Source organism: Anolis sagrei, chromosome 2, assembly GCF_037176765.1.
Source record: "Anolis sagrei isolate rAnoSag1 chromosome 2, rAnoSag1.mat, whole genome shotgun sequence".
In the NCBI taxonomy this organism is placed as follows: Eukaryota; Metazoa; Chordata; class Lepidosauria; order Squamata; family Dactyloidae; genus Anolis; species Anolis sagrei.
The window spans coordinates 82,190,232-82,203,762 of NC_090022.1; the positions used below are offsets into that span (position 1 = coordinate 82,190,232).

The window sequence follows — 13,531 nt, forward strand, 5'->3', positions numbered from 1 at the left end:
TTTCTCCCCTCTAGCTGTGCAAAGGAAGATTAACTATCAATGCCATGAGTTATGCATATGTTGGTTGGGATTTTCAGGCTTTCTTGATTAACTAACAAGGGTCAATTTGATTTCAAAAGCCTTGGCAATCAAAGGAAGATTCCTCCACTTCATTAACTTATCCATGCTGTGGGGATGAAAATAAACAGCATTGGGATAGGCCTTCCATGCAAACAGGTAATTGCTTTTAGCAAAATACAAGCTAAGGATGGATTTTTAGTTGCACTCTTTGCACTCAGTGAACAAATAATAAGAAGTATGGCTCTTACCCTTGCCAAGCTGACTCCTGTTGGAACTTTATATGGGACATATTTTCTGTAGATATGGCCTACACGGGAACAAGGGATGTCTTCCATGCGACCCCCACACATCCATACCTATGGGGTGGCAAACAACAGAAAGATAAATAAGAATTTTCTTAAATCCTATGGAAATTAAACTTATCAAGCAAGAAGGCAGCAACAGTTCATATCCTGGTGATTGCATTTTAACCATACATGCATTTTCCTTATCAACACCTTTGCTCTTGGTTTTCTCTGTTTTACATATCTGAAACTGCCAAAGTCAGCATGTCACAAAAGCATTGCGACACTGAATACTAAGAAAAAAGCAAGGAGTTTGGAACACGAGATTAAAAAGCAATGAAAAGTTTAGTTCTAGATGGTATCCTGAATTTACTAGAAAATGCATTTTCTGTGTAGATTCACATAGTGTTATCAACTCCCAGGAGTATCTGAAAAACAGACACTTTGGAATGCATGTCCTTCCTAGGAACTGTGACTTTCCAGTACAGAGTGTGCATAAATATATACTCTGGTGCTCTAGATTTGCTATTAGCAACAGACCATAAGAGATTAAAATATTTATTCTGTATTAAAATGAGCATTTGTTAACAAAAAGCTATTTCCAGAATTATGATCAAGTCAACATCCAAGTGAGGCCCAAAAATGTATTTGCCCTACAAGAGACATTGACTCTGTGCCAACATTCTATAAGAGCCTCCTTTCATACCTAGATTAAATATGGATATAGGTTTTGCCAGTCTAAGTCGATGAAGGAAAAAGCTACTGTTGAATACATGCATTCCAGTAGGCTTAAAAATGAATTTAAGCACTTTGGTCACTAATAATGTACTTGATTTGTTCTAAAGCAGCATGCTCATTTGTAAACAGACTACTTTCAAAATTTCTTTAAAAAACTATCTGGATATTTTTTCTTAAGACTAACATTTTAGTGACCCAACAAAGGCTTCATTAAGACTACTTGATGAAGCCCTACTAGAACTCCAAATAATCTCCCCCCCCCCCTCCCAAATTTTTATTCAGTTAAAGTCGGTATCGAGTTGCACCTGACTTCCATCTCAGAAGAAAATTAAATATTGCTATTATTGATGAGAGCTCTAAAAATTAACTGCTATGTAATGGCTATGACAGGTGAGAGCACTTTTTTCCACTTTTTAATCAGTTGCTCAATGCAAAGTAGGCAGTTTCAGTGAGTTTGTTTTTAATTAAGATTTATATTTTGGTAACAATGTTTGGCAAACTTGCAAAATCTTATTTAATAATGTTTATGGATGATGCAAATACATTAACCATGCTCTTTCTGAAATCTGCAGCAAACTAAGTTGTCCAATACCAATGACAAACATGCTCATAATTGCACAGGTGCTGAAAGTATGTTTATAATGTATTGTCGGTCGAAGGCTTTCATGGCCGGAATCACTGGGTTGTTGTAGGTTTTTTCAGGATGTATGGCCATGGTCTAGAGGCATTCTCTCCTGACGTTTCGCCTGCACTTTGGTAAGCATCCTCAGAGGTAGTGAGGTCTGTTGGGACTAGGCAAAAGGATTTATATATCACCCTGTTTTTTTTTTTTTTTTTGGTCGTGTCAGGAGCATCCTGTTGTCAGAGAATTGGCCATCTGCAAGGACGTTGCCCAGGAGATGCGGGATGATTTTTGATGTTTTATCATCCTTGTGGGAGGCTTCTCTCATGTCCCCGCATGAGGAGCTGGAGCTGATAGAGGGAGCTCATCCGCCTCTCCCCGCATTCGAACCTGCGACCTGTCGGTTTTCAGTCCTGCCAGCACAGGACTTTAACCCATTGCGCCACCGGGGGCTCCATGCCACAGATATATAAATCCTTTTGCCTAGTCCCAACAGACCTCACTACCTCTGAGGATGCTTGCCAAAGTGCAGGCGAAACGTCAGGAGAGAATGCCTCTAGACCATGGCCATATATCCCGAAAAAACCTATAACAACCCTATGTTTATAATGTATTTTATGTAATCCAGCTGTAGTATCATCCTACCTTGTATACTACGATACAGATTTTCTAGTAAGTGTTAATAAGTATTAAAAGCAAACCATTCCATTTCCACTGTGCAAAAGATTTAATGAATAGGGAGTGCTGAAAAAAGTGAGGCTAGTTGAGAAAGGCAGCACGTTTTACGTCAAAAGAGGGGGAAGGACAGGAATTCTCAGAGGTGGTCATTTCAGCTATTGTACAGAAAGCAGCATACCAGCTTCATTGTGTCATAATACTATCAAACACCTACGACTTCAAGCTTTTACATATCTATATAAATAAAAATGTAATGTTCGTTTGTGGGATTAACAGAACTCAAAAACCACTGGACAAATTGACACCAAATTTGGCAGCAAAACACATTTTGATCTGATCTATGCCTTTCAAACAAAACAAAAAAACAACAACTTAAAACTCCCCAAAAAGAAAAATGCCTTACAGAGCATGTGCAAAAGCCCCTCTCCCCATTGCGCGAGAAGATTGAAGCACCAACCGTTCTGAGGGAAGAGAAGCATCACCATGGAGTCCCTTTCCATGCAGGAAGGCAGAGTTCTTTTTCTTTTGGGGAGGGGAGGGATTGACGAAAGGAAAGGGGGAAGGAAGGAGAAGGCCTGGCCCAACGGAGGGATGGGGGCTTGGCGAGGCAAGCCCTGGCAGCAGCTGGAGCCACCACAGTGGCTCCATGAGGCCCACGTGGCTACCAGGCAACACTTCCCCAAAGACCGGAGGACTGCAAGGCAAGCCTGACTGCAGGAGCAGCTGCACACCGCCGCCACCCCCCTCCCCCCCGGTTGGGTGAAGGGAGGATGTGAACCATGAGAAGGCCAGCAACTCTCCCAATTGGGTTCCGCATCCCCTCTTTCACCCCCCCCCCCCCAAACCCTTAAAAGCCCTTACAAACTGTCCTGGAGGAAGGAGGGGAAAGAAAGGGAAAGGAGAGAAGAGAGGAAGAAAAGGATTGGTGAAGAGAAGAGAAGATTATGAATGGAAGGAAAGGTAGAAGGAAAGAAAGAGGAAGGAAGGGAAAGGAGGCAGGGATGGGAGAGGAAAGTAAGGGAAGAGGCAGGGAAGGAACAAAGAAAGGAAGGGGGAAACTGGTGAAGGGAAGAGAAGAATATAGAATCAGAGTCCTAGAGTTGGGAGACACCTGGTGGGCCATCCAGGCCAACCCCATTCTGTGAAGCAGCAGGAAAATAACATTCAAAGCACCCCCAACAGATGGCCACCCAGCCTTTGTTTCAAAGAGGTTTTTTTGAGTATTTTGGCCAGCATGAATATAACCGAAAAGTCTTGCAGCTTCAATTGCTGCTTCTCATTACTTTATTTTCCATACCACCTTGCACCTTAACAGCCTGGCTTCTACTAGCCAGCAGGAAACCTTTGGTGGGAGGAGTTCCCTAGCCCAGATTGCTTCATGTCTGCAAATCCTCTGTTTTCTGAGGGCTAAAGTAACGCGTGGCCGGGTACAGCTATATCTATATCTATATTACCTCGTTTTAAGAAGCTAGACAGCTATGTACAGCATCTTTACAAAGACAACATAAAATAACCAGGTTACTGGAATGGTGGTACTTAAACTGCTGATTTAGATCAACTGCGAATCCAAAAGCAAAAAGGTTAAGGAACAATGCAATAAGTTCCCATTAGAAAAATAGGACACAAAACATGGATGTGCATTAATCGTACATGTGTAAGAAGAGGGAACGGAGGGATTCTGATGAACCTGCAGTTTTGTGGGAACTTTTAGATGTTTCTAACTTCCAAGAAATGGCTTTGAGGAAAGGGATTTATATTTATACATGCGAACTGTCTGTCCCTGACAACAGAAGGAAATGTGCATGTTGAACAATGGCACATGGGCTTCTATATTAGTTGAAAAAACAGCCAGATGACATGATTAAATTCAGGGACAGAAATGCTGAGGCAATACCTAACTTCCATCAAATACCTTGGGGGTATATTATAGCTGATTCTCCTTTTATCTAAAATAATTACTGTGGAGAGGATTTTTTTTCATGAATGTTATAGAATGGGCAGGTTTTTCCTATTTGCCTCACAGCGACAGGAGAACTTCCTTGCAAAGATGGCAAGGCTCATTTTTAATATACAGCCTTCCCAACTATCAAGGAAGATGGAACCTGATCATAGATTCACTCATTCCATTAACATACAATATAAAAACTTTTGTCCAGAGTTACCTGCCAAACAGTCGATCAAGATACTAAGTAACATGTGCTATAGATATTCTTTCCTCACACCTAACTAGTACTTAAAATCCCTCCTCAATATTTTCAACTGATGATGTGTCACTTAAATATAAATCTAATTTCAAAGGCAGGCTTCCTATTCATTTCCACTGCTGCTTTGATTCATTTTATTAGCAATCCCTTTGTGTGATGACAGAATTCATTACAACCTGCATAAAGAAAATTATCAGTTTTCATCTCTAAAGAGATCAGTGGAAATGGAGCATCCTTTGCATTGGAAAGATAAAGCAGAAATTAAAAAGCTAGTACAGTCCTGAAGGGAAGAAAAAAAAGCAAATGTCTGTCAAACTGTATCTCCTTGAGATAACAGCAGCCAGATAGGGAAGAACGTCCACAGCTCTGTAAAACAGCAAAACTCTACTTGGATTTCTGCATGCAGGGATATCTGCATGACTTTGCAGTTTATTTCTCCCCACTGCCCTGCTGAGAGGCTTTTTTGTAATGAGAAATGAACACACTGACTGGCTTTGCCAAGACCATCCATGGTTTCTAAGGTTAAATATATACTGGAAGCTCTCTGGTTTTGATGCGCTGTGAATTGTATGTCTTACAATATTGGGTTATTTTTTAAACTATCATTTGAAATCTGAAGGTCAGTGAATAAATATTATTTTTGGATGTCGCAATTCCCATGAAAGCTTAAAAATGGATGAAGTTATAATTTTACTTAGGAGAAATGAGGGTTCCCATCCCTAAGAGATTCAGATAGGGCTGCAAACACTATATTATTTCTATAACAGTCCAATCGCATGTGTGTGTGCATGCACCATCAACTTGATGGCAATTATCCATGGACTGCCCTTGAAAAGTGATTTGATGCTATGGCTCATACAAAATGTAGCACTCAGTTCATTTATCTGCTCTGTGCTTAGATGTACCATCTATTCTCTGTCCCAAATCAATTGCATTGGCTTCCAGTTTATTTCCAAACATGCTAGTTTTTAACTGTGTGAGTGTGTGTCTTCATGTTGCCTGTAAACCTATGGGGATCCCATGAATTTTATAGGATTTTCTCAGACAAGGAATAACTTAGGTCCCATCTACAATGCCATATAATCATGTATGTGCTTTAAACTGTATTATATGTTCAGTGTAGATGGCGCCTCAGGTATGGTTTTGCCAGGCCTTCCTTTCAAATAGACCCTATAGCACTTGGTATTTGTTGGCAGTATCCCATCAAAATACTAACTTGCTTTGCTTTTACAATCAGATGAGATCTGATGCCTTTTGAATTAAACCCCTAAATGGCTTGAGTGCAGGACTTTGGAAAGATTGCTGCCTCATGTATGGACCGGCCTAGATTTTAAGATCTTCAGCATAGACCCTATTGCAGACTGCAATAGCTAGGTTAATGAGTAGATAAAACAGGGATTTCCTTAGCAGCACTTTAATCAACAAGTTCAGGCTTGTTGCTTTTTTGAGGGGAGGGGTGGGGTTTTGATATAGATCCCACCATTGTACTTTGCAGACATATTATACCATCCCTAACTTTTAAAAGCCAGGTCAGGCAAGGATCAAGCCCACATGTGGTAAGTAATGGGGTAATGAATGCCACTCATTTCAGTACTCTTTTTGTTCTTTTCTAGAACTGCACCAATCTGCTGCTACTGCTCCCAAACCAATTCTCAGCAGTAATGTTATCTGGGACAAATTAACAATGAAGAAAAGCTGGTTGAAAGGGGGTTGCAAATCTGGTGTGTGAAATTTGGAGAGCATTTATTTCGAATATGCCCTGGGTCAATTCTTTGTGCTCACTTAGAGACAAGATTCTCAGCATCTTTTACATTATTAGATGGAGCTTTAACACTGCTTGAAGTTTCATGGCGTCAAGCATTCTGGTGAAGAAATCTTTCATTCTTATTAATTTCAACAGAATAATTAAATCCATGAATGCACCTATTTATAACGACCTCTGAAAATACACTCTTTTGGTTAAATGTCATTTTCTGTCACACAATACAAGGGAAAAAGAACTTCTGGTGGAATTTATTGGACCCAATTTAACCCACCATAAATCATCATATCTGCCCTGAAATAAAACTCTGAAACACAGCGTGTAAATAGAAAAATGAATGAAGTAGTCTTGTTTCTTGTAGATCAAGCATTTCAAAGACAAAGAGCTTGTAGAGACACTCATCACTCTTGGAGACTACCGTTTTAGAAAAAGGTCCAAGCTGGAAAAGATGAATACAGTTACTACTCTCTCCTGCAGAGAATTATATTATTATGCTCTTTCTTTGCACACAATAGTTAAAAGGATAAATGGAACCAACTGTAATCTCAAAGGGGAAACAAGAAACCTCCAATAAGTCTTTATTACCAATTTTGTAGAATAAACAATGGGAAGAAAGTGTCATTTGCAGTATGTTAATTGCCAAATGAATATAGTTTGATAGGTCTTTACAACATCATTTAGTAGCTCAGATTTGGAAAGCTAATGGGAAAAACTGAAAACAAGGAATGTTTTTTTCATATCATGAGAGAGGTCTGTTGGCAATTTTTGTTGCTTTCTGTTGGATTTCTGCCGAATCAGGGTGGTTTATTTTTGGTGGACACTGGACTATGAGAGTAGGCAAATTTAAAGGAAGCACAACGCACTACAAAAAGAGGAGAGTCCTTTTTTAAATGAAGGCAAGCATAGTTGTTTATTAATATAATCTTAGCCTTTGGATTCAGAGTACTTTCATTATATGTCCAACTACTGTCTCACTGTAACTGATCCAAGATATTTTACTGTCTGAGACAAAGAACAAAACATCAAAGTTCTCCCACACTTTTCAACTATAGCAGTCAACCAGGTTCATAGATGAATCTTCACTGGTCAGCTTCCACCTTCTATCTAGGAAGACAACTTATGTGGGGGAAAGAGGCAAGCTAGTTGCATGCAACGTACAGTTCTGTCCTTCAACAAAAAGGGGTAACCAAAGAGCTTTTCTCCCAATCTCCTGCATGTCTTGTATTATTTTCATTTCAGGAGTAACTCTGACCTCTGTGTCTCAACACAGTTCCCGGAATATGACAATATATCATTTTCTCTAGAAACTACATTCTCCCAAATAGTTGAATATTTTACTCAAAGATGCAAGCAGAAATTTCAGCAGTTTGTAGAAAGACTTAAGTATTCAATACTCAAAACTCTACTCCTGTCTACAAGTATTTCAGGTCACATTTAGTTTGCAATTGCTATTTGAAAATGTGTACACATATTTTAAAATCAAATGTGCATTCTTTACATATGTGCATTCTTTACATCTTTATATATTTCTAATATAGTGATATTAACCTGTAAATTCCTTATGCAACCAGTTTGGGGGTATCTTACACTTGGTTATTTAGGCAGATGAAGATCATCCATTTCTGTTTCTTTCTCTAAAAACAATATTTATCTTTTAATTATTTACAAATTTGATAGACAGCATTCAACCACAACTAGTGGTAACCATGTAACTTGAAAGAATTCTGGATTCCTAACTAGATTCCTGATTCATTACAGCAACATATCCATTTGATTCTATAAATGTATACACAAGACAAACCAAGAAACTGGAAATTGTTGCTTCAGCTCTAAATACTAATTTTTCAGTATGTTTTTCAGATTAAAGATTTCAGACAAACATAGCTCACCTTAAATGATATTTCATACTGTTCTCCTCCCCATATCTCCAGGCCTGCATCATATCCTCCTAGCTCCCAGAACCACTTTCTATCAACTGCAAACAGTCCTCCAGCCATTACAGGAGACCTTGGGGTAAAATCAGACTCTATGTTACACACATGTGGATACACTACTCCAACTGTTAGGTCTACAGACATAGACTAACATTATATTTCAATTTTAATGTCCCCCCCCCCCCCCCCCCGCCCATCATTTCATGTTAGTGCTGCTGGCAATTTCTTCAGCGTGGTAATATAAACCATTTTCTTTATGCTATGGAAACCAGGAGAACTTGGCAGAGCTCCCAATTTAAATTATTCAACTCCATTGTGCATCATGAATCAACAAGGAAGAACAACAAAATCAATACAGAAATCTCTAAAAATCTCTAAATACGCCCTCTCCCTGGCTGGTCTATTTGGCAAGGCATCCTGAATACAACATTTCTATGACTTTTAATGGCTGAATCTTCAGTTTTATGATGCAGCATTTTGAGCCACATATGATCCCAGAACTTGTTGCACATCTGAGAAGTATTTGTGCTCTTAACTATTAAAACAAAAATGATTTACAACAGCTTGACTAATATCATACAAACTGTTCAATTATGAGCGGGTTATCCATCTATCTGAGTTTTCTTCCTATACTTAAGATGTTTCAAAGTTCAATAGATTATTTCACTGATATACTTGTGTGAGAATGCGCTGACTCAGTGATGTTTTTTGTGAAATTAATCTGGACTTTTTCTGCTTTCACAGTCCTTTGATGAGATAGGAAGAAGAGACATCAAACTTTCTGTATGAAAAGGATGCAGTGACACTTTTTTCAGGTGGAGTCCTGATTTCCCCCAAAAAGGTTGATATGCCAGAAGATCCAACTCAATGTAAATTTTGTTCATGTTGCACACATTTCATCTGCACATATTGTTAAGTGCTCTTAATTTTTTATCATTTGGAAATCATTCAGTTAAATTTTAAAGTCCCTTAGTACATTGGTTTCCTGAGTTTTTTTTGTTCTTGAAATGCTATTACAATACTTCTGTTCTATAAACAAACATCCCTCCTGAAATGAATTCTGAGCTAAATTGTTCCAAAATGGTTTCTATCTGCTTGCAAGTACCCATGCCAAGAGCCTACCACTATCTCAGTAACAGCCCAGCTTGTTAAACACCTATTCACGCTTTGTTTCACGAACTTACTCAAAAGGGTCACTGGGATCCGGTTTCTGTAATTCAGGAGGAATTGGGATTCGCTTGTAATACATCTCCCAATCAAACGCTCCTCGCATTGCATCTCCAGCTTGTGTTTCATAGCCAAAGTGGTCATGGTCGATTACATCAATCATTGGGCAAACAATAGTCTTGCGATTTCGAGCAATGCGGTCTGATGAGTAAAGAGAAATGTGTTAAGTTTGTACTTGCTGTTTCTTTCATCTGTAACAAAAGGACACATCTACAATGGAAACAAAGCACCACAGAGCATGATGCCAAGCTCAAGATACAATACGACTCTAAACTCAGGATTCAGTATAGTACACTATAGCTCTGAGGTGCTTTGTTTTTGTTTATTTCTCTCTCACAGAAAACACACAATTTCATGTTCCCATCAAGTGTCCATTATATTAATGAAAAAACATGTTCTGTTACTTTGTTTTTGACAACAGATGTATGTAAGAGCTCCATCACTATTCTTGCAATTCCTCATAATTATATAAAAAACCATTCTGTGAAAATGACAACTTGTTTGGGTAGATAAATCTTTCCTTTGAGTTGAATTTATTTACAACTCAATCCAATCAACTCCAAGCTTGTTTCTCAGGTATGGAAACCAAGCCATCCCACATATTCTTCTGCACTGCCCACTTTACCAGGAACTAAGATCTAGCTTACTATTACAAGTTATAGTCTTTGAAAAACCATACTGACCCAGACAAAGTAATTATGTATTTAAACTGCCAAGATTTTAACTGTTGCCTTTAAGTGGCAAGGTTCCTGAATGAAGTCTGTAAACTGAACATGTAGCAAATGTGAAGTTTCCTTTTCTATAATTTATACTGCATTTTATACTGTCTTGTTATATATGCCACTGAAGGCCGATTGGATTGGAAACCAAGCCATAAACAGAGACCGAAAGAACTGGATACATTTAGTTTGGAGATCAGCTGAGAGGTGACATGAAAGTCATCTTTAAATATCTGATGGGATGCCCATATAGAAGATGGAAAAAGCTTCCCCCCTTGACTAGAAACTAGAACTTGAACCAATGGATTTAAATTACACAAGATTCCACCTAGGAATTATGAGGCACTTGCCAATGGAATAGATTGCACTGAAGGGAGACCACAAAAGGAAGGTGAGGTGGTGGGTGATGCTTTTCTGAAAAAAGTCTCAGAAACCCTCAAGAAGTAAGACCTAGTAGTTATGGGAAACTTCAATTACCATGGCAACTGCTGGAATAATAGGTTTCTTAACTACAAGCTCTCCAACAAATTCATGCTATGCATTGCAGAGAATTAATGGAAGGAACAAAAGAATAAGTAACGATGGACTTGATCCTAACCAAAGGGAGAAGTTGGTCTCTAAAATCAAAGCAGTTGATCATCCATTCAGCATAAGCGAGTAGTGTGATGCTGAAGCAAATAATGCAGGTTAGTTTAACCTGCGTTAATAAAAATATAGATAAAAACTTCTGTAGGTGAAAGATGTAGAGAGGCTGAATGAAATAAGAGAAAAATAAATAGCTGAAAAGAAAATTAAACAGATTAAAGGAGACATGGCACTCAAGTGATTGTTGAGAAAACAGCATTTATGACTGAGGCAAAATACTGATGTAAGACCAAGTGCCAATAATGGTAGAGAGCAAGTATGCAAAAAAAGAAGGCTTGAAATCTTTGTTGAATAACAGATGCAGAGTCCTAACAGGGATAAACACTGAAAGAGTAGCTGTGCTTCCAACAATTAGTCAGAAAGAGAATCTTGCCTTTTGTGGCAGCAGCATTGTTACTGGCTAATAGCATGGAGACAATGAGATCCAAGCAGCAAGGGAAGGCTGCCTTTCATCCACTACATGTCAAATTATCAGTATAAATCCAGGCTTCTGCTATTCAAATGTCTTCAAAGAAGTCACATCCAAAAATTATTTTCCATTCTGTTTAACCACCCATGTGTTTGGTATTCAATAGGAACAATTCCCATTTTCCCCTAAAATGCCAGACTGATGTAACAAGCTTGCAAAACAGACACCATCAAGTATGTAAATTATTTTTTTTATGATTTGGTAGTCAGCCTTCCTTTCTTTTTCTTGTGAAAGATTGCAATTATTTCAATAAGGCAGAATGCCTTCTCTTTGCCGGATTCAGGTAGAAACTAATTCAGATAAAACAATATAATTTATCCTGGCAAAATAAGGAAAACTATAATTTTTTTAATCTTTAACATCAAAATTGAATTGTACAGCTAAAGGAACATACTTTCTTGAAGAGCCAACATTTTCTAGTATCTCCATTTTCTCCAATCCCTTTCTCCAAAGAAAGGTCAAAGTGATGCCAGCTATTCCTCGATTAATTGAATACTGGTTTTTGAATGTGAATTAGATAGCCTCCTTACCTAAAAGGGGTGGCAACCAGTTCACATTGGCCTCACAGTGGGAGTCTAAGAACGTGATGACATCTCCTACTGCGGCAGAAGCCCCCAGCATTCGGGTCCTTATCAGTCCTTCTCTCTTCTTAGTTCGAAGAATCCGCACTTTTGTAAACTGGGCCATATAGTCCTCCAAGCGTTTTCTAAGATGTTCTGCATGCAAAATAAATAAAGTATCTATTAATCTGTTTGAATCCTGCCTTTTTTTTATAACATTGGAAGTATGTTTCCAGAACTTGGAGCTATTTCTATTAAGTTCTAATAGTTCTATTTTTTTCAAAACGCAGCTGGTGGGGACGAGGGAGAGGGCCTTCTCAGTGGTGGACCCCTGGCTCTGGAATTCACTCCCCAGAGAGATTGGGCTGGCACCCACTCTGTGCATCTTTCACAAAGAGGTAAATACATGGATGTTCCACTGTGCTTTTGATTAGACGATTTCCCAGAAATTCCGGCTCCCAGTTATGACCCAAAACTCAGTCTCTGCACTTTACTATTGTCCCCTGTCCGGAAGTCTTAGTGCTCCACCTCATATTGCCCTGTCCCCAATTTTGCCATCTGGCACTTGCACTTTTATCAGCCCTCTCTTCAATTGATTTGTATTGGCCCCACTGCTCAAGCCCAGAACTGTTTTGCTATTTCAGGTACTGGTTGTCTGTTTGATACTGTGTAATGCTGTTGTTTGTTTTATTTTATTTTATTTTATTGCTTCTGTTTTTATGAATTTTAATTTATTATTATTATTATTATTATTATTCAGACATTTAACATATATCTAGGTACTCAGAAGTAATGCTTTTAAACTGGAAACTGTATTAATTGTGATTAATTGTGATTTGTTTGGTATCAGGTAAAGACCCTAATTCTCTTAGGCCTTTTAATAATTATTTTATTGCTTTGAGATCGCTGCACTATTGTCTTGTCTTTTCTTTTGTATTTTGATTTTACACCGTAAAATTTCACTCTCATTCCTTATTGTTGGTTTTATTTCTTCATTTGATGTTTAATTGTAAATGATTTATTACTTTGTGCTTCATGTTTGTAATGTTTGTAATGTATCTTTGCACTGCCCAGAGAATTCCAGCTATTATAGCAGAATGAACCCACCCCCCTCTCCAATAAATTCCAAGTACACTACAAATAAAAGTTTATTTATAGTTCACTAATAACTACATTGTATTTCAAACTTGCAACTAAACTCACCCACTCCTATTATTCATCAAGAATTGGCATCCAGAGTCCCCCTGCCTCTTGTCCCTGATGCAGCAGATAGCCATCATGACACGTAGCCCTCAATGGTCTTATGCTCCATTAATTTCTCCAAACCCCCTTTAAAGCTACCTTTCTTGGAGGACACCATAATTATGCACCGTAAAACTGAATCTTCCACCATCCAGCTCCATCTTATGGCTCTGGTTTCAAGGAATTCAATTCTTTACATATTACACAACTTTAGATACTGTATACTGTCCCTGTCCTTTTTAAAAAACACGTACCCTATAAGAATGTGGTTCTTTTCAAGGTATGGATGCTCCAGGTATTTTGAACTTCAACTCCCACAATTCCTAACAGCCTACCAGTTATTAGGAATTGTGGGAGCTGAAGTCTAAAACACCTGGAGGACTGAAG

The 13,531-nt window shown here is 38.4% G+C and overlaps 1 protein-coding gene across 1 annotated transcript in view; it reads right to left on the minus strand.

Annotated features, from left to right (window-relative positions):
- Positions 1–13,531, minus strand: part of GALNT10 (polypeptide N-acetylgalactosaminyltransferase 10) — a 69,146-nt gene that overhangs the window by 19,352 nt on the left and 36,263 nt on the right. Inside the window, exons 5-8 of the mRNA XM_060765514.2 lie at positions 11,873–12,058; positions 9,467–9,650; positions 8,238–8,355; positions 309–416 (exon numbers count right to left, since the gene is read on the minus strand). Of these exons, the coding sequence (XP_060621497.2) occupies positions 309–416; positions 8,238–8,355; positions 9,467–9,650; positions 11,873–12,058 (596 nt within the window). The remainder of the gene's footprint in view (positions 1–308; positions 417–8,237; positions 8,356–9,466; positions 9,651–11,872; positions 12,059–13,531) is intronic.